This window comes from Bombina bombina, chromosome 4 (genome assembly GCF_027579735.1).
Source record: "Bombina bombina isolate aBomBom1 chromosome 4, aBomBom1.pri, whole genome shotgun sequence".
Classification (NCBI taxonomy): Eukaryota; Metazoa; Chordata; class Amphibia; order Anura; family Bombinatoridae; genus Bombina; species Bombina bombina.
In genome coordinates, this window is record NC_069502.1 from 938,725,681 (window position 1) to 938,748,118 (window position 22,438).

The following is a 22,438-nucleotide window of genomic DNA, read 5'->3' on the forward strand; positions in this document are numbered from 1 at the left end:
GGGACACTGAACCAATTTTTTTCTTTTGTTATTCAGATAGAGCATGAAATTTTAAGCAACTTTCTAATTTACTCCTATTATCAAATTTTCTTTATTCTCTTGGTATCTTTATTTGAAATGCAAGAATGTAAGTTTAGATGCCGGCCCATTTTTGGTGAACAACCTGGGTTATCCTTGCTGATTGGTGGATAAATTAATCCACCAATAAAAAAGAGTTCTGAACCAAGAAAAAAAAGTTTAGATGCCTTCTTTTTCAAATAAAGATGGCAAAAGAATGAAGAAAAAATGATAATAGGAGTAAATTAGAAAGTTGCTTATCTGAATCACAAAAGAAAAAAATTTGGGTTCAGTGTCCCTTTAAGATTGCAAGAGATCGAAGAAAAATTGATAATAGGAGGAAATTAGAAAGTTGCTTAAAACTGCATGCTCTATCTGAATCCTGAAAGAGAATATTTGGGTTTAGTGTCTCTTTAAGTCACTCTACACTATTGAGCTACCATGTTTCAAACTATGTACAGATCAAGTGTAAATGAGTGACTCTGTCTGCTTCACATATGTTTCACATATATGCTCAGGGTATTTTATTCACCCCCCTGAAATATTTCTGCAGACTCCCATGAATACATAATAATAATTGCATACAATTTGTCCCTTTTGTCTCATTTCACCTAAAGATGTTATTTAAGTAAAAAGACAGTTTTTAGGAAAAAGAAAGCAACATAGCCAGAAGAGAGAAAACAGACTTGGCAGGTTGTCCAATGTGCAAATGCAAAACCAGCAAAGAATATAGCACCTTTAAATGTAGTGATATGTTTGAAGTCATTTGCAATGTGAACAAATATGTAATTGGAGTACCTCAGAAATTTGTGCTGTAGCTTGTTTAGATTTATATATTTTTCAACTGTATTACTAATGACCTTTGCAAAAAAATATGACTTTTTCAGCTGACCTAAAAATATTGGCCAGATTAGAAGTGGCGAGCTCATTTTTTGCTTGCGTGAAGACACACTCAAAGTAAACTTTTAAAGCGGGCGGGTTAGTATGTGTATTACAAGTTAAAAGTAAATTGTTTACGCCCAAGTGAAAACTGATGGCCACTAACTTCAGTACTTCAGAAACTTGCACTCAAAATTCTGGTCATTGTGTAACATGACATTTTTTATGGCATTTCCAAAGTAAATGTTCAAGTGCTCATTGATGTATATGTGTGAGTGTGTGTATGTGGTGACTTTGTGTTTATGGTGTGGGCATTTTTAGTGCATGTGTGTGTAGTGATGTTTAAGCATGTGTGTAGCGAGACTCAAAAAGTGCTGCTCTCCCCAAATCTGCCACCCTCGGTAAGTGCCTTGTTTGCCTAGGCCAAAATACGCCCCTGTATATATTATATATATTTAAAAATACAAAGAACATTTTCTTCTAACTGAAGAACATTGGAATGTTAAATATGTACAGCAAAAACACTTTAAAACACATTATTAAATATTAAAACTGCATAAAAATTATTTTTCAACTTTAAGGTATTTGAGTGGAAAGGGCTACAAAGTGTGTGTGTGTGTATGTGTGTATATACTGTGTATATATATATATATATATATATATGTGTGTGTGTGTGTGTATGTATGTGTTTATATGTGTATAAATGTATTTATAGATATATATACACACACACACACACATATACACCTATACACATATATGTCTAAATATGTGTATAGGTGTATATATATATATATATATATATATATATATATATATATATATATTTATATATCTATCTATATAGATAGATATTTTTTCTTTCTTTTTTTTTTTTTTTAAGAACTTTATTTATATACAGAATCCGTTACATACATGGTAGAAAGCATAGATAATCTCAGCTTGAAACATAGTAATGGCATGAGGAAAGTACAAAAACCAAGGGTTTACAAAGTGACTGTCATGTGTTGGTTCACCATGTAGAGGTATGGATTCACATTTTCTTATATATTATAACAAAACAGTGTAACACTCATAGAAAGAAAAGAAAAAAAAAAAAAAAAGAAAAAACAACATACAAATAACAAAGGTAAGGTAAAATAAAAACATCTTACCTGGTATTTCTTTTTTTTTATGTACTTATGTTGTGCTTGGTGTAACATTTTGTTACCCCTTACACTTTATTCAAGGTCTTCACTTGCGCAAAATTTTGTTTGCATTCAAACTCACCTGTTTACATATAACTTGTAATACTCGCACAAGGTAGCGTGGTCTCAATATTGCTTATCGCTACCCTTGTTAACTTTAGCACGCCACATGTAATCTAGCCCAAAATATTTACATTATTGAAGTGTTAAATCAGAAAACAATCACACGTATGTTAAATATTTAGATTTAAAGGTTAACAGTGTAATTTAATATTTAAGCTTTGAGGAAAAAAGCTAAGGTTTAAATATAGATATATCATTGCAATACTGATTACAACTATATAAGAATGGGTCTCGGAGTCATGCTTTCAAACCTTTTAAAAGGACACTAAAGTCCAAATTAAACTTTATTGATTCAGATAGAGCATGTAATTTTATCAAATTTGCTCTTTTTTGTATCCTTTGTTGAAAAACATATGTACATATGCTCAGCAGCAGCAATGCACTACAGGACGCTAGTTAGTGATTGGTGGCTACACACCTTTGTCTCTTGTCATCGGCTCACTAGATGTGTTCAGCTAGCTCCAGTCCTAGTAGTGCATTGCTGCTCTGGTGAATCGTCAAGAGACAATGTTATAATAAATTGGTCTAACATATTAGAGCATTTTCTTTTTGTATGTTTATGTTCCATTAAGAGTAGAATAAACTACATAGACGCAACAGAAAGATACCAATCCAACAGCTTGGTTTTATTGGAGGTACAGCAGGGGTCAAGTCCAGCGGGAACGCATAAGAACAGAGTTCCTGCATTTTTTTTGCAGGTGGAACTAATTCCCCTGGACAGAGAACAGAAACACTCCAGTAAACACTGCTGCTGCTGGTGGGAGGAGCTGGAGCACAGTCTGGTTAGAGGGATAGTGAGATCCTCTAGTAATGGGCAGTAACACTTCCTACAATACACTAAATGTAAGCCTGTCAGCGGTCCTGGTGTTTGATCACCGCACAATGTGTGGAAGACATGGTACTTACATTTCTGTATAGCTTGCTTTAGGGTTATTTAGCTCCCCTTAGCAGAAATAGGACTATTGCACCATTATTGGGTAAGACTCTGTGACAGATGAGTCGTTTCTGACCCAAAGCCAACCATACAACCCTTCATGGCTTTTAATTTGCTTTTATTAAGCGAAGTGTAACGATTATATACCTATAAATACAGTGTGTGTGTGTGTGTATAAGTGTGTGTGTAAAATAATATTAATGTTGAGGGGGGTGGAAGTCTTGGTGAGTTCCCACACTTTTTTTGTAGGACTTAACCCCTGAGATGCAAGTACCAGAAAATTAGATAATTTTGTCATTTTACAGTTCACTTGTCAAACCTTACCTATAATATCTGCGAAAAAACAAAAATGCCAATTGCTAATCAATCTGTCAGTGTCTCTATATAGGAACAGTAAATACCTTGTAATTACAATACATATCTGCCAAGTCTAAATATGTTTTAAAATAAATAAAAACATTTTTTACTGTAATTATTTTTTAATAGCCAAACTCCACCCACTATCTGCCTTATTTGGAGGCGCCAATTTGGCTTGAGTTTGCAGCCACAGAAATAATTTTAGCCTAAAATGCATTATTTTGTAGTTGTTATCGGTTAAAGCCAACTAAGGAAAGTAATTTGTCCCTTTAAGGTGGATTATCAGTTTTACAGCAACAATCATAATAGTAAAAGCATTCTATGCAATAGCAGTGGGCATGCTAGGCAGTTCAGGTGTGAATATTATTGTGTATATATAAATTTATATTTACATTTAGCTATTATGTGGAGAGTAGAAAGGGATATGCTAAATAAATTATTAATGAGTATCTAAGCTGAATCAGTGCTAAACCACCTTAAGGGAAGAGAAAAGGACAGGTTACCCAATTGTCTTTCTTTAATTGCACATTTGTAAACAGAGTTCATGCTATATGTGTATTTGTTTATAATTGGTTGGCAACGGCCCTTTTCTTCCTAATGAGAAAGAGTCCACAGCCACATTTATTACTTGTGGGAAAGAAGAACCTGGCCACCAGGAGGAGGCAAAGACACACCAGCCAAAGGCTCAAATACTCCTTCCACTTCCCCTATCCCCCAGTCATTCTTTGCCTTTTCGTTCTAGGAGGTTGGCAGAGAAGTGTCAGAAGTTTAATTTTTAACAAACAAGTACTTTTATTTTTTTCATAAAAAAGTGTGTCCCTTATGGAGGGTATTACTCTTCGCAATGGGACGGGAGTTTTAAGTAGTCCTGTTAGTCACTCAGTGAGGGCCTGAATGTTAGAGTCCGGAGATGCAGTGGGAGTTCTCTCTGCGACACCATCCCGACTCGTATTAACAGCTCCTCTAGCACTTGGCGTTGCCGAACCTTCGCTTCGCTACCTGCTGTCTTCTCTCAAGTCCATGGCGGAGGCGATGCTACTATCCATCACACTTGAAGGGCCGTGTTCCTGTTCCACGGTGTAGATTCCGGTAAGATCATTTCATTTTATCAATATGAATGTTATGTTGTTATGTGACAGATAGGTATGGGTCTTAGTGAGGCTCCTCTGTACGAATCTGGGAATCATGGGATAATTCCTTCCTTAGGGGGATTTGTGAACAGGGAGGGGTTCCTTAATCATGTTTCTTATGTGATTACCCTGCTTTGTATAGTGGATATTGGCTTCGGGGCTGAGACTTCTAACATTTCAGGAGAATTGCTTTAAGGATTTAGTGGGGCCTAGTTGTCGCCTTTTTCTGACGCGTTTTTTTGGGACTGTACGGTTCACCTTATGACCAGGCATTGTTACGCTGGGTTTTTATGTTTCCGCATTCCTGACCGTGTGGCAACGAAGACAGTCTGTTTCGTTTGGATCTGGTCATAGGAGGTGGTGAGTGCCCCAACCATTGTGTGTTTCAGGTGCCGTTTGTTTTTATATTGTCCTGTTTTTCTCTTTGGTTTTAGCCATGGAGGATTCTGAAGCTGAGACTATTGTAGTTTCTGATTCTGATTCTTCCTCTTGTGAGGAAGGTGCTTCGGTCCCACTGACGCAGGTCTGTCAGTCCTGTCTCTTGTGTCTGCTTAGGGCGCCTGGTTTCTCTGGGAACCAGGGGCCTACTGAGCCATCAGCCTCTGGGGGCTCTGTCCCTCAAATTGCGGATTTCCATCAGCACCCTTTCACTACATCTGCGGGTAACCCTAATGTTAATTCTCCCTCCGCACAGGGTGTTTTTTTCCCCTGGAGGTGGCAGGTCATTTCCGCTTCAATGTCTTGATGGTGCTGGTTCACCTGCAGGACCCAGAGGTTTATGAGCAGTTGTGTTCTTGCCCGACTATCTCGGGTGTCCAGACTTCAGGTGGGTCTATTCGTTTCCCCCGAGGGTGAATATTTCTCCATGTTGCACCTTTTTTTTTTTTTTTTTTTTACATGAGGATTTATTTTGTGTTTCATTCTTGTTTTTTTTTTTTATGCAAAACTTTATTGAATAAAAGAAATTTGAAGATACAAATGCCAAAGAAAAAAGAGCAGTTAAATCTGAGGACGAGTACAGCATACACCATAAAGTAAATGGCCCCCTAAAAGTTCTATTATAAGTCATAGTCCTCAATGTCCATTTTGCTGTGGGGGCTTTCCAAAGTGCATTGATGTCCTCTTGTTATAGCAACCGGGGTAGTTCTCTCCCCTTCGAATAAGGCAAATGCATTCTGTACATGTTTGCAATAGTTTTATACATTTTCTTACTTTCTGTTTTAGTAAACAAATTATTCTGAACTGAAAACTCCACAGTCATTTCTATGGAGGGAAGGAAACTTAACTTGTATATTCCACAGTCCAGATTTACCTTGTGTGGGAAGGGGGTGGGAGGAATGGGGGGGGGGAGGTAGGAGGAGGGGAAGGGAGAGAAGGGTCCATTACTAAGGGGGGAAGGGGGAAGGAAGCAAGCATCGCTGGATGGGGGGGTAGATCCAACCCCAGGCCCGGGGTTTCCAGGCACCGTGAGTGTGGGAGGGCATATAATGTACCAGGTATTACCTTCTAATACTAGAGAGGGTTGCCTTCCCAGGTCAGGCTCATTAGTTCATGAGCTCATCTAGTTCATCTAGTTTCCCTATTTTGAAGTAATGGTATCTTTCAAGCTGAAGTTGTGTGGTAACACACTGTTCCCATTCAAGGAGTGTAGGAACTCTTTCCGACTTCCAGCCCTTTGGTATCAGTGATTTTGCTCCGTTCAATATTATGATAAAAAGAGATCTGTCTTGCCCGCTTTTGAATTTAGGGAGGTCAATGTATAATAATAATGAGGGATTTGGGCGAATATTAAGATTCAGCTTTTTGTTGATCTCCTCAAAAACTTCTCGCCAATAATCTGTCGATTTGGGGCAGGTCCACCACACATGAAGCATAGTCCCCTCCTCTCCACATCCCCTTCAGCACCTCCATGTCGTGTTGGGGTATATTTTCTTAATTCGTTGTGGGGTCAGATACCATCTGCTCAAGAATTTATATTGCGACTCTTGTGTTCTGGCTGAGGCAGAGCAATTTTTTGTTATGTTAAAAACTTTGTTCCATTGTTTAATGTCATATTCCTGTCCCAGTTCCCTATGCCAGCCCTGTACATAGGGGGATAGATTTTGAAGGTCATTATACTGAAGCATATTATACAGGCGTGATATTATGTGTTTTGTCGGGGAGGCTAGCGTGCAAAGAGTCTCAAAGGGTGTGAGCTGTCTGAGGATTGACACTTTGTGTCTGTGTGTCATAATGTAGTGAGAAATTTGGGAACAGTGAAACCACGAAGTGAAAAGGTCGGCGTCCCAGTCCCTAAGTTCCTGTGGCGTTTTTAGTTTATTGTTTGCAGTGACTCCGTGAAGAAAGAGTCTGCTTAATGGCAGGGCTCCTTTGGGCCTTCTCACAGCGAGGGGGATATTTATATCTGGATTATCCCTGATAGGGGTTAAAGGCGAGACAGGCGAGGAGATATGCGTCTGTGTGGTCGAGATCTTATCCCACACTTGTAGTGTTTCACTTATCAAAGGATAAGATAATAGTTGTGGGGGGCGGTGTTTCTGGGGGAGCCACGCAAGGGAACCTACATTGTGGCACTGTAGAATATCTACATCAATTCCTACCCAAATTCTGACACCATTCCACTATCCGCTGAAGTAAGATGGCTTGACTATATGAGTGTAGATAAGGGAGACCAATGCCTCTCATTGCACGGGGTTTATACAGGTTATTTTTATTTATCCTAGGTCTGAGTCCCTGCCAAACAAACTCCTCCATCGTTTTTTGTATATGGTGTAAGTGTAAAGAGGATGGGGACATGGGGATCGTTTGCTGGATGTACAGAATTCTTGGCAAAATATTCATCTTGACCAAATGAATCCGGCCCAGCCATGAGATGGATTTTTTTCCTCCATCCTGATAGGTCTGAGATTATATCGTCTTTAATTTCTTTATAGTTAGCTTCTACTGTGTCGGTCAAAGTTGATTTAATGATGATTCCCAGATATGCAAGTTCTTTGTGTACTATTCTAAGTGGGCATGTGTTAGATATTTTATTAAAATGTTCTTGGGTTTCATTGATGTTTAAGAGTTCCGACTTGGCGAGGTTTAAATGAAAATTTGAGACACTGCCATACAACTCCATTTCTTTCAGGACTTCTGGTAAGGAGTGTAAGGTGTTGGTAAGGGTGAGGAGTATGTCGTCGGCATACATAGCCAATTTATGCTCAGTGCCTTGAATTTTGAGTCCTGCGATAAAGGGGTTTGACCTGATCCTATTAGCCAGGGGTTCTATAGAGATCGCAAACAGAGCCGGGGAAAGCGGACACCCCTGCCTCGTTCCGTTTGTTATGTGGAATGGGTCTGACAGAACTCTATTGACATAAACCCTAGCGTTAGGTGAAGAATAGAGTGACATCACTCTTTTAATGAGAATGGGGCCAAAATTCTTTTTTTTAAGGGTAGAAAGCATAAAAGACCAATTGACTCGGTCAAGCGCTTTCTCCGCGTCTGTCGAAAGTAAGGTGAGGGGGTTGGAAGTTATATTTGCATGTGAGATCAGTTGTTGTTGTCTCTTGCCTCTCTATTTGGGATAAAACCCACTTGGTCTGTGGATATGAGTTGTGGCAGGACTCTATTGATTCTGTTCGCGATTAATTTTGCTAGGATCTTAATATCGGAGTTCAGTAAAGATATTGGACGAAAGTTCTCTGGTTTCGTAGGAGGTTTGCCAGGTTTGGGTAGAACAACAATGTGTGCCTCCAGCATATTACTCGGGAGGGAAGAAGTGTCATGCACTGTGTTAAAGATCTTTAATAAGTGGGGTGCTAATATATTAGAGAATTTTTTATAGTATTTGGAACCTAGGCCATCCGGGCCTGGACTTTTACCTGAAGGCAGGTCCTTGATAGTTTGGAGTATTTCAGCAATTGTAAAGGGTTCGTCCAGTGAAATTTTATCTTCCTCAGTTAGTTGGGGAAGGGTGGATTCTGAAAGATAACTGTGTATTCGGGGGGGATCTTCCCCCTGGGGCGCAGTGTCCAACGAATTTGTAGTACTCAAGGTCAGATTATATAGCGTTTTATAATAGCCCATGAAAGCATTTGCTATATTCTTCGCGTCTCGATGAATAGTGCCCTTTGAGTCACTGATCTTGTGGACGTAGGACTTAGTTTTCCTACGTGTTATGACCCTAGCGAGCATTTTGCCTGCTTTATCGCCCTTTTCGAAGAATTTTTGTTTAGTTAAAAGTGCTTTTTTTTATATTCTTCCTGCAGGTGACCCAGCAGATTAGATTTAGCCTGTTCCAAATTAGTCCGTATGGGTATATTAGTGGGGTCGTGCTTGTGGTGTTGTTCAAGTTGGGTTAGTAAGGTCATTAAGTTTTGTAGTTTTTCTCTATTAAGTCTATTATGCCTTGCCCTTATCTTAATGAGTTCCCCGCGAATCACACATTTGTGGGCCTCCCAAATGGTGGTGAGGGGGATGTTATCTGTCAGATTAAGATGGAAATATTCCTGGAGTAAGTTAGTAAGGTCAGTGATATTAATGGGGTTATCTAACAGGGTATCATCCAATTTCCACATGTAGGCTGAGATGGGGGTCTCTGGCCAAAGGAGCGTACAGGTGACAGGGGCATGGTCTGACCATGTGATGTTATATATGGTACTGTCTGCTATTGTGGTTAGTCCTGTGGTGTCTGTGAAGACATAATCTATTCTGGAGTAGACATTGTGGGGGTGGGAGTAGAAAGTATAGTCCCTATTATTCGGGTGCGTTATACGCCAAACATCGTGGACTACCATGTCCCTCATAAGGCGGTTTATCTGTTTAAGTGTCTTAGGGGAGGCGCTGGAGGAGCCACTGGAGGTGTCCAGGACAGGGTCCATGGGAATGTTAAAATCTCCACCCATGAACAGAACACCTTTTTGGAGTTCTAGTATCTTTTGTGACACTTTGTTGAGGAAGGAAGCCTGCGCTGTGTTAGGAGAATATAAATTAGCTAGTGTAATGGGTCTATTGTATAAAAGGCCCACTATAATAATATATCATCCTTCTGGGTCTCTTTCTATATGTGTGGGATTAAAGAGATTTTTGTGTGGAATAGTATGCCCACTCCTGCTTTCCTGGTTGGGCCTGACGCAAAGTAAGCCTGTGTGTAATGTTTCTGGTACCATTTGGGCTCATGGCCCTTTTTAAAATGCGCCTCCTGGAGGAAGATCATGTCCCCCCCATCCTTTGCAGGTCATTAAGTATTATGGACCTTTTGCCGGGGCTATTGAGTCCCTTGGTGTTGATCGTGATCAGTTCGATCCCATGAGACTTGGAGCGTTTTTTATGTTTTGACATAGTGTGTGGGGGGGGAATGAGTGGGAGGGGGAGAGGAAATGGGTAGAGGGGAGGGGCGGGAGGAAAAGAAGGAATGAGTGAGGGCTAGTCTAGGTAAGGTATAAGGTTAAGGGGAGTGAAAGTAGATAACTTTCTCCGGACCATGGAACAAGAACAAAAAAAGAATTTAACAATCAATAGAGAATATGACAATAATATGAAACAAAATCACTAGGGGAAATGTCCCTAGTTCAATGCCTTAGATATATAAATTTTGATTAGTGATATGTGTTTGATGGGTACTTACGTGTTTGTGCGTGTGGCGTTAATTGTGGCAATGTGTGTGGTACGGATGTGGGTGAATGCGGGGATGCAATGTGATGTGAGTCTGTGGTCTAAAGTGTATGTTTGAGTGTATTTAGTTGATAATAAGAGAAGTAGTAGATTTTGTATATTTGATACCTCCCTTTAATTTGTTGTGAGTTGCAAAGAGAGCTATGCTTATTATGTAAATGTATCGTGCTTTGCTGAGACTGTATGGTGAAAGGATGATAATCTTTGTACACATCAATGCAAAATAAACAGTCTAACAATATAAGCTAAAATAACAATTATTCATTAAGCACTTATCTGCATGATAATAAGAGTAATCTGAAGGCACAGGAGCATTGGAGGGTCTTACTCCACCAACTTCTTAGGTGGACCCACACCAGCCGGGGGATTCTCCCCACCCGGCCAGAGCCATCCGGCGAAATGAGTTCACCAGCTTGATGAGAGAGAACAGAGTCTGCATGGTCTGCTTCACATTGGGTTCTGTGGTATTGCGTCTCTAGCCGCAGTGGGTTCTTCTTGCATATGAGCCATTGATGCCGGGAGCTGAATCTTTAGGTGTAGGCTTTTATTGAATGCTGGGAGGTCCGAAAGTTACCGAAGTACTGTGGATGTGTTGTCCTTCATAGCTATAATGCAGGTTTGGAATCCCCATCTATAGGGAATGTTATTATCTCTGAGGACCATCGTGACAAATTTTAAGTCCCTTCTTTTTTGTAGAGTGGCGGGACAGATATCTGGGTATATCTGTACCTCTATCCCAACATGTGTAAGGGGTATCTTGTTCCTAGACCCCTTTAGGATTTCTTCTTTGTCCCGAAAGGAAAGCAATCTCACAATCACATCCTGAGGTGGTGCTTTTGTTGACGGTCTCGGGCGTAGAGCGCGATGTGCTCTTTCTATGGGAACATCCGGAGATGACTGTGTTTCTTTTGCCGTTCTGAAGAGGCTCTGCAGGTAACCTGTCAGTGCTGTTGGCAAAATGGATTCTGTAATGCAGCGGATCCTCAAATTATTCTGGCGGCTCCTATTTTCTAGGTCTTCCATTCTGTCCATTAAGTTATGTAACATGTCGGCATGAATCTGTATATTTTCTGCTTGTGTTTGTAGATCTGTTTGTTGAGAGTCCTGTTTGTCCTCTAGATGTGTGACTCTTTGCTCTAGAGCTGTGATATCTTTTTTAAATTCGCCTAATAAGTCTTTAACTTCCTGCATGGCTTCTCTAATGTCATCTCTGGATGCAAAATATTTATGATCACCTTTGGTAACATGCTGCATAGAATCTGTGCTTTCCCTGTGTGGCAGAGGTTCCTCTATTTGAAAATGCAGGGGGTGAGGATCGGGAAGAGGTGGTATGGTATGTTCCACCGGTCTTAAGAAGTTATTTATGGTGGACAATTTGCAATCCTTAGGTGTTTTTGATGCAGCTTTTTTATTTGGCATCTCTCTTTGCATGAGCCCTGCAGTTACTTTAGTGAATAAGCTAGAGTGAGTCAGAGGTATACTCCTGTGTAAAACTCTATGCAGCCACGTGTAAATATATGGGGTATTGTAATGGCAGGCCAGCAAGGCTCCAGACTAAGGTGTTTTCCTGTATAGTTTGTAAATAGGTGTCTTCTATAGGTGGTGCAGAGCTGTTAGTGAGATGTATGTGAATTGGTGTGCCCAAAGTTCAGCAAGGCAGGTCAAGAGGGGTTTCAGGGGCAATGCCAGTTTATCTTTTAGGCCTATAGTATGCTTGAAGATTGTAGTGTTAGCTTATATATAGAGCCACTTTATAATGTCCCCGGTATTTTTAGTCCGCTGCAAGGGCTCTTCCCTTCAATCTAAGGCTTTCCCCAAACTGTTTCTGCATGAGATTGGCCCAGCAATGCGGTAACCCCACTCTCACGTTGTTTCTTATATACAGTCCTGCGACGGGCCGAATTTCTATGCCGCTCCTTATGCTAGAAGGGGGTTAAGGGGTTTCCGTGCAATCCGCAACAGGTTCAGTGGCTTTATGTACATCTCCGGGCGGCTTCTCTCTTATCTCCAGGTCCCCGATGTTATGCAGCTCCGGTAAGGGTCTGCGCACTCTGTGTGTAGGCCTTGTTGCGCAGTGGTATTCTAGCTTTGTTAGAACGCGGTCCGTGTCCTCCAGCCTCACAGTGTTTGTGTTAAAAAGGGCAGGGTGCTTCCCTCTAGTTGCCACAGCTGTTTTGAGATGAAGTTAATGGGTTAAGTATCCGTGAAGGTCGGCAATTGGACTTAGGGCTCTAGAGCTATCTTTTTATGCGGCCATATTCCTGTGCGGCCAAACTCCGCCCCCATGTTGCACCTTTTTATATCGGATTGCGCGGCTGCACGTCCTACTCCGTCGTCTTTTCGACTTATTGGGGGATCCTCTCCTTTATCATTCAGGGAATGTGCAGTCCTCGAATGGTGCTTTGAGCTAGACTTGTGGTGTTGATCATCTCCTGTCGGTCGCTCATGTTCTTTCCCAGATTTTTTTTTGGCTGATACCTTTGGGATGTCTTATTTTCTTTCATCCAGTTAGGATATTTTTTATTCGATTATTTCTTTGGGAATTTCTGGGATGGACTTGCCTTTTATTGCTTCCATGGAAGTTGTTCACGGACTTGTTAGATCCAGAGTTTTGTGTGCATGTTAAGTTGTCATTGACACATGTTGCACCTAGCGGGTCCGGCGGGACCTTGAGTGTTTGTTTTATTGTTATATTGTTTGTTTTCACAAACTACGCTATACATCTACATTGAGGACTTTCGGGTCCGAATACCGGGAGAGAGTGGGCGTGCCATTCTATTCCCGGGGCTTGTATTGGTGGTTTTCCGCCGCGTCGCTTCTGGCTCTCCTGATAGGGGGCGGGGCCTTGGCCGCTAGGGCAATTCTGGGCCTTGGTCTTGGATTTCTTGCTGCCCTTTGGGGGGTTTACGCTCTTCAGGTCTCTGGACCTTGTTTCATTCTGCTTTTAATGGATCCCTTTCGTGGATTAGCGGTGGAGCGCTTGATTGGTATGCAAGGCTAATGGGTTTCACGCCTCCATTCTCTGTGATATGGCAGCTGTGCTGTTGGGTGACTAGCCTGTGGCTTGTCACGCGGGGGGCTGGTTCGCCTCTTCGCTGTTGCTGGAGGTCTTCTCTGGCTGGAACTCGGTTCTAGTTCTGTTTTTTTCCAGAATTCTATTCCACCTTCTTTGGGTCGGGGGCCGACGTGGGACCCTAGTTTCTGAATGTTATGGAGTTTGACTCTGTGTCAAGGGTTCTATCACCTTGAGATCGGTTCTGCATTTTTCGCGGTCCTTTTTCTCAGGTTTTCTAGAGTTCCCGTTTTTTAGGGTTATTTCCTCGGATGAGGAGTGTCTGACCGGAATTTTGGTCGGAGTCTGGCTCAGGTCTTGTTCGACTTGGGTTTTCAGTTTGTGGAAGACTCTCTGTGATGTCCTCCTCCTTCAGGTCTATTTGCGGATCTGGGATAGGACTGGGGTTTTCCGGGTGGGTTGGTATAGCTCTGCTTATACCTGTCCCAATTTTTCCCTCCGGTATTCAGCTTGCGTCTGGAAGGGGTTCTTCATTTTCTCTTTTTTAGAGAGTCTGATCCCTTCTTATGGCTGTTCGGGGCCTTTGTTTCTGTGAGGGACTGTGTTCTGGACTTCCTTTGGGGGTCTGTTGGTCTTTTGCTCTGACCTTGAATCAGCATTCCTGTGGAAGGCCTTGGTAATGGTCACTTTGTCCTCATAGCTTACGCAAAGGCATCAGTTGTGGGGCCCCAAGATTGCTACTTGGGTAGTCTCTGATCCTTTGGGGGCTGGCTCGTTTTGGGTCGTTTTGACTCTTGTGTTGAGTTTTGTGTCCGGTGGGCAAGGTTTCCCTTGTCCTCTGTCTTCCCTTGGGGGACTTTTGTCTCTCTGTGCGTGTTTTCCTAGTTAGTCCCTGGTTCAGGGATGGGGATACCCTTGGGAATTGGCTTCTTGGTTTTGGTGTTCCTCTGGTTCTGGTGGGACTCTGTCCATGTTTCTTGTCACACTCTTTCGATGTGGCTGGTTGTTTTTCTTCCCTCTTGTTCAATGGGGGGGGGGGGACTCTGTCCCTGGACCTTTTTCTGTAGTTGACAGGTTGGTCTTTACGTGTGTGGGTGGTCCTCTTAGAGGCGGTTCTGCGGTAGTGGAGGATGGCCCTGGTTATCTCAGGATCCTAAGCTGTGGTTCTGGTCATCTTTCGACTTGTCAGATGCCTCTGTTTTCTTTTGGATGCATTGGGTCCCTGTTGAGGTGCTCTCTGAGCTCTCGGGGGGGGGGGGGGTTGAATCCTCTGAATTTTCCCTCTTGGTTTCTTTTATCCCAGGCTGCAGGGTTTTCGTCAGGAGGTGCCTCGGTCTCTTTTACAGTTTGAGGCGAACTCCTTGGTTCCCTCCAGCTGGGGAGTTGGGCAAGGTTTTTTTTTCCCTTTTGTTCTGTGGCTTGCACTATGGCGTGCTACTTAGTCGTCTGTACGGCTTTTCTGTTTCTTGAGATACTTTTTGTTCTCTTTTTCGGTCTCCACCCTGGTCGGGTTTGGCTGATGATGCCCTTTTTTCTTGGCATCTGGTGAGGCTATCTTGAGTCTCGCGAGCTAGATTTGATCTCTCTGTTGGAAGACAGAGATCTGGTTAGTTATCCCTCTACCTTGCTTCTTCCTTTGGGGAGTTGTTGGTCAGGGCCCCTTTAATGGGGGCGTGTGTCTGGGATCTGCCTTTGGGCGATAGTGTGCTTTGAGTCCTGTTGGCTCGGTTGCGTTGCGTGTGTTTTTTTAGCCAGGCTTGGGACTGTCTTTTGTGTCCTTGGGACCATTTTTCTTCATGGTTTTTGCTCCCAGTTTTTGGGTGAAGCTGGACTTTTTTCTTTATGGGATGTGGTTCAGCTCTGGTGCCCTCCGATTGGGCTGCCTCTTACCCTCCCGTTCTTGGTATTCAGTGTCCTCTTTGGCTTGGGTATAATTTCCTCACAAGTAATGAATGCGGCTATGGACTCTTTCCCATTAGGAAGAAAAACATAAATTATGCTTACCTGATAAAGTCTTCTGAAAGGATGCAAGAAGACTATACACGAAAATGCATAAAAAAAACGTGCAGGGGGCTGTGGACACTTTCCCATGGAAGAAAATGAAATGATCAGCATAATTTATGTCTTTGTTCTGGGGGACAAGGAAATCAGTGATAAGTAAAAACATAAAACAATGTTCTCATTTGATAAAATAAAGCTGCATTATTCATTGCAACATTCTTCTCAGATATGAAGATTTATTATTATGTAGCTTAAAATTTGTTTTTAATGTTATTTTAATTTATATTTAGCATATTTACCTAAATTACATGAAAGGAGGGCATAATAAACAATAATAGTATATTGCAAAATTGTTTCATTATGCATAACTAAACATTGTCCTATGTGTAATTCTGGCTGCAATGCCATTGCATTACTCATTTGAAATAGTACTTAATCTTGTATTTTACAATTTTAGCAAACCAATCTCTTGTGGATCATATTGAATTAGAAATTCCAGCGGATTCTCCAAGAACTCTCTCACCAGATTCTGAAAGAATAAAGCAGGTTTGTGATACTGAACTGAACTTCCTGTGTGTATAAAATATTCCCTTACATTATACAAATTAGTATGGTACAATAGATTCATGTCACATAACTATTTTATTTTTTTACATAGCCAGAAGAAAATGACTGTCCTCTAACGACTCCAGATGCACTTCCTGGTATGTAATATTATTTTTCTAACTATCTATCTATCTATCTATCTATCTATCTATCTATCTACAGTATATACAGTATCTCACAAAAGTGAGTACACCCCTCACATTTTTGTAAATATTTTATTATATCTTCTCATGTGACAACACTAAATAAATGACACGTTGCTACAATGTAAAGTAGTGAGTGAACAGCCTGTATAACAGTGTAAATTTGCTGTCCCCTCAAAATAACTCCACACACAGCCATTAATGTCTAAACCATTGGCAACAAAAGTGAGTACACCCCTAAGTGGAAATGTCCAAATTGGGCACAATTAGCCATTTTCCCTCCCCGGTGTCATGCGACTCATTATGGTTACAAGGTCTCAGGTGTGAATGAGGACCAGGTGTGTTAAATTTGGTGTTATAGCTCTCACACTCTCTCATACTGGTCAATGGAATTTCAACATAGAACTCTCTGAGAATTGTTGCTCCACACATGAAGATGGCCTAGACTATAAGAAGAGGTTGGAGGGGTGGGGGGTCAGCCTGTCAGTGTTCAGACCATATGCCGCACACTTCATCAAATTGGTCTGCATGGCAGTCATCCCAGAAGGAAGCCTCTTCTAAAGATGATGCACAAGAAAGCCCACAAACAGTTTGCTGAAGACAAGCAGACTAAGGACATGGATTACTGGAACCATGTCCTGTGGTCTGATGAGACCAAGATAAACTTATTTGGTTCAGAAGGTGTCAAGCGTGTGTCGTAGCAACCAGGTGAGGAGTACAAAGACAAGTGTGTCTTGCCTACAGTCAAGCATGGTGGTGGGAGTGTCATGGTCTTGACCTACATGAGTGCTGCCGGCACTGGAGAGCTACAGTTCATTGAGGGAACCATGAATGCCAACATGTACTGTGACATACTGAAGCAAAGCATGATCCCCTCCCTTTGGAGACTGGGCTGCAGGGCAGTATTCCAACATGATAACGACCCCAAACACACCTCCAAGATGACCACTGACTTGCTAAAGAAGCTGAGGGTAAAGGTGATGGTCTGGCCAAGCATGTCTCCAGACCTAAACCCTTTTGAGCATTTGTGGGGCATCCTCAAACGGAAGGTGGGGGAGCGCTCCGTGATGTCGTCATGGAGGAGTGGAGGAGGACTCCATGCCCAAGAGGGTTAAAGCATTGCTGAAAAATAATGGTGGCCACACAAAATATTGACACTTTGGGCCCACTTTGGACATTTCCACTTAGAGGTGTATTCACTTTTGTTGCCAATGGTTTAGACATTAATGGCTGTGTGTTGAGTTATTTTGAGGGGGCAGCAAATTTACACCATTAAACAGGCTGTACACTCACTACTTTACATTGTAGCAAAGTGTCATTTCTTCAGTGTTGTCACATGAAAAGATATAATAAAATATTTACAAAAATGTGAGGAGTGTACTCACTTTGTGAGATACTGTATGTGCATACCTGTATGTGCATACCTGTGTATTTATGTGTGCACATACATATTTACACAAATAAATGCATGTATACACAAACACAAATATATATATATATATATATTCACACATATTGTTATGTATATATACAGTATATATATATATATATATATATATATATATATATATATATATATATATACACACACACATTGGAGCCCTTCCCAGTCAAACACCTTGACATATTACAAAACCCTTTAAAAAGCATATTACTATTTATATGTTATATTTTTATAAAAAAAGTTACATTTCTATGTAATACTTTATTTTAATGTGTTCTGTTAAACCTTTTTAACCCTTACAGTTTACTTTAGTTCTCAAGTCGTGCAAAATATTCTAGCGCAGTTTCAACTTTAGCTTGAATGCGAACTATAACTTTCGACTTGTTATATGTGTGCGAGGTTAGTGCGCTTTCGATCTCCATCTCTAGTGAACGCGGTTGAACATGGACTTGTAATATCAAGTCATGCACTAACGTTCTCAATTGTCATAGACCATGGTTGCACAAACTACAAGCTACATCCAGCCTGACAATGTTTAATGTGTCTTTGTAGCACATTTAGCAAATCTGATTAGTAACTAATTTCCTATGCACTTTTAACTTATAATAACAATTAATTTTGACCCATAAGAGTGAGTGTAATGTAATCAATCCACCCATTAGTAAGTGCAGTGCCATATTGAAAAATTAGACAAATATGGCAGCCTCATTTTATGCATCCTTTCTACACCATCTGTAAAGAGAATAGTTGACACTGACTGCTCTTTACAATATACTTTTCTCCTAGCAAGTTTGGAGGTCAGATATCAGTAGACACAATCACCTTCTGTTTTTTTTTTATTGTAGGTCATGGTGATTCCCTGTTCATGATGTTAAAGGTCCAGCAACATCTTGTGCCAATTAAACCTGGTATGTTTTTTGTCTTAGAGCTTTCATTTTCCTCGCCTATTATTTGCCTAGAAGTGTAGCTAAACCAATGCTACTAGTTCTTCCCATTGTTAAAGTCATTTTTTTATATTTTGTAGGTATAACCAGGAATGACAGTTCCAGCCAGGAAACCAGTGAGATTAGCCTGTTTCCGCCAACTATAAGTGACCTGCTCAACGATGAAGATTTGCTGTATACTTTAAAAATTAAACTAGATCCTTGCCATCCTACTGTAAAAAACTGGAGAAACTTTGCCAGCAAATGGGGGATGAGTTATGATGAATTATGTTTTCTGGAGCAGAAACAGCAAAGTCCCACTATTGGATTTTTGCTTAGAAACAGCGAAAGGACTGTGGAACAGCTTATTGATCTTTGTAAACATTATAGAAGAGTTGATGTCCAGAAAGTATTAATGAAATGGGTCAACGTGGATTGGCCAATGAGGGCAAGTACAAATTACACAAGCAGCACCTGACTTGAAACATTTTATGGACTTGCTGCCATATTAGTGCTGATTAGTGGTCTTTCGTCCGATTTACTTTGTCTTACTTATACAACAGAATATTTTTCTATTAGGTGTCATATCTATTCTTGAACTAGAGAAAAGTGTTTTTTTTATAGTTTGCAACTTATTTCAGATACTTACAGAACAAAAAACAACAGAATAAAATTAGGATTGAAACCAACTGATTTTGTTGCCTCAACAGAATAAGGGACTTCAATATTTTAATATTATTACAACATTAAAAGGACATTGTTCTTTAAAAAAAAAAAAAAAAATTCTTTATACTATGCATGCTGAAAATATTTTTTTGCCTGAAAAAAACATGAAGTAAGAGTTGGTTAAATTTAAAGGGAAAGTCTATATCTTATTCATCTTAAAATCTTACTTTAGATTAAGCTGCAAATATCCTCCTGCACACTTTCTATATCATGCAGGAGGAACAGTAAAACTGTTATTTTAAAAGTTATTTTAACTGACTATTGTTTCTTTTCACTTTGAAATGGCTGCCAAACTCTGCCTACTGATGACATCACAATCTAGGCTGCATTAAAGGCTTCACTAGTTACAAAAGACTCACTAATTGGAATCAACAGACTGTCAATGCTATTCAGCTGAGTGCATAGATGCATCCCAGATCGTGATGTCATCAGTGGGCAGAGCTTGGCAGCCATTTCAAAGTGACCAGAAGCAATAGTCATTTTAAAATAACTTTTTTACTGTTACTGCTGCATGATATAGAAATGGTGCAGGAGAATATTTGCAACTTAATCTAAAAGAAGACTTTAGGATGTTTAAGGTGTAGACTGTCCCTTTAAATTAAAGCTAATACTTCAGTATTGTTTTTCTACTTCCTACTTATCCTCCCTGGTTGATAAGGACAGCTGCCTCTTTTTACTGGAGGAAGTATAAGACAACATTAAAGGGACAGTATACACTCATTTTCATATAACTGCATGTAATAGACACTACTATAAAGAATAATATGCACAGATACTGATATAAAAATCCAGTATAAAACTGTTTAAAAACTTACTTAGAAGCTGTCACTTTGGCTCTGTTGAAAAGGTAGCTGGAAAGCCCACTGCAAGTGGCAAATAAGACACTCCCCCCTCCCCCTTCTTTTGCATATGAAAATACCCTTTACACAAACAGGAGCAAGCTGGAGTAGGTAGTCGAGCGTATTCGCATAAAACTTTGGGGCTTGGTTAGGAGTCTGAAAATCAGAGCAATGTTATTTAAAAATAAGCAAAACTATACATTAATTAAAAAAAAAACTTTATGGGCTATATAAATAGATTATCTACAAAACATTTATGCAAAGAAAAAAATGAGTGTATAATGTCCCTTTAACATTTTCAGGACAGACATTAAAATAGATTAAATTTGACTACAATGTGCCTTTAATATTTAAACTGTGCAAATACAATAAAGTAAACCCTTAAAATAATGAATAGTTTGCCATGGCTAGAAAAGTATGTGGATGTATATGTAAAATTGTAGTAGATACTAGAGACGGGCAAATGTGCTTAAAGTTAATTTGTTTGGTAGAACGAATAGTCCTGTGGACATTGAAATGTGGAATGAAAATCCATTAAAATTCTGTAATTGAATGTTATTTCCTGTTTTAGTTTTCAAATGTTCATAATTAGATCAACTATCCACATTCGAAATTTTTAATGTAACATTTGATTTAACAAATACTATTCACTTGTTCAATAATTCATGTGGTAGGGAATTTAGTAAATTCATACATATTAGATACAAATATATAAATTCTAATGTTTCTATTTTGAATATTGCATTTAAAGAGAGCATTAGAAATACTATTTCAAATATATTGATTTGAATTTTTAAATTCAAATATTGCATAATTAGATTCGAATTATTAGAAAAATTCAAATTGAATATTACATTTAAAGAAAAGATTAGAATTACTATTACATTAAACAAATGTTAGAAGTTGCACAAACATTCAAAATTCAAAATGAACAAACTAATGTGTTTAATTTTTTTAATTTTGCAAAACATTCGCCCATCTCTTGTAGATACCCAAACATTATCTGTTGCCTTTAAAAGCCCAAGTTGTAAATGTTATAACAATATTTTGCATTAAAGGGACACTGAACCCAAATTTTATCTTTTGTGATTCAGATAGAGCATGCAATTTTAAGTAGCTTTGTAATTTACTCCTATTACCAAATTTTCTTCGTTCTCTTGGTATCTTTATTTGAAATGCAAGAATGTAAGTTTAGATGCCGGCCCATTTTTGGTGAACAACCTGGGTTGTTCTTGCTGATTGGTGGATACATTCATCCACCAATAAAAAAGTGCTGTCCAGAGTTCTGAAACACAAAAAAGCTTAGATGCCATCTTTTTCAAATAAAATTAGCAAGAGAACAAAGAAAAATTGGTAATAGGAGTAAATTAGATAGTTGCTTAAAATTGCATGCTCCATCTGACTCATGAAAGAAAAAATTTGTGTCCCTTTAACAAATGAATTTCAGCTGGCACCCACAATCATTAAACCACTGCTCCCATTATAGGGGCTTGGCTACTCCAAATTATTGAAAGTGATGCACAACGTACAACTTTCCCAGTTCCTGATTGAATGGGCAAGGGGATTATTGCTATAGGAAATTGATGACTAAAGTATCCATTGATTGGCTGTGTTTAGAGCACATATTTTATTGCATAAATATGTCTACACTGTCTTAAATCAGCTTTTTAAATGCACAATAAATATTTAGGGGTTCCTTTTCTCTTTTTTTATCTAATATTACAAAATCTTTCTCAAAGCCAATGACATTGAAATGATTATTTTACTCAAACTATGGGTATTCATCAATAGAAATGCACACCTCCAACATCTCCTGGATGAGAAGGCTTGTGGCCTAATATAGAAAATCAAACACAGAAAATCAGATGGCAGCATGCCAAAATAATAAAATATGTATAGTTTATTTACGTCTACTCCAAACAAGAAAATAGAACAACGTTTCGGATGTTACCCCTTAATCAGTTAAGGAGTAAACACAAACAAAGCAGGGAGCAGCAACCAAAAGAGTAGGCATGGAGTAAAGGGTCAGCCAACCCCTCAATGCAAGACAAATGAAGAAAAGTTCACTTCAGCCTTGACAATGAAGTAAAACAGACCTTTATTGCTTCATGGTCCAAAGTACAAATACAAGCTACATCATATATTTTATTAAATGTCTGTGTGGTCTAACTTACGTTGGAGAGTCCACTAGGGAGGCTAGAGAACCCATCACTGAACATAAATCAAATATAAGATGTAAAAATAAAGATGCACCGGTCTCCTCACATTTTCTTGAGGCAGGGTATAACATCAGCCAACTGCGCTTCCAAATCATTGAAAGAATCGATAGTCCCAGAAGAGGTGGCGATAGAGAACATTTACAAAAACCAAAGAAATGTATTGGAGCCACAAAATACAAACATTAACACCTAGGAGTCT

The 22,438-nt window shown here is 39.7% G+C and overlaps 1 protein-coding gene across 1 annotated transcript in view; it reads left to right on the forward strand.

Moving 5' to 3' along the window:
- The window catches only part of EDARADD (EDAR associated via death domain), a 177,857-nt gene extending 156,142 nt beyond the window's left edge, over nucleotides 1–21,715 (forward strand). Inside the window, exons 4-7 of the mRNA XM_053711919.1 lie at nucleotides 15,797–15,885; nucleotides 15,998–16,043; nucleotides 18,378–18,440; nucleotides 18,557–21,715. Coding sequence (XP_053567894.1) covers nucleotides 15,797–15,885; nucleotides 15,998–16,043; nucleotides 18,378–18,440; nucleotides 18,557–18,933 — 575 coding nt within the window. The 3' untranslated portion in view covers nucleotides 18,934–21,715. The remainder of the gene's footprint in view (nucleotides 1–15,796; nucleotides 15,886–15,997; nucleotides 16,044–18,377; nucleotides 18,441–18,556) is intronic.
- The last annotated feature ends 723 nt before the right edge of the window (nucleotides 21,716–22,438 follow it).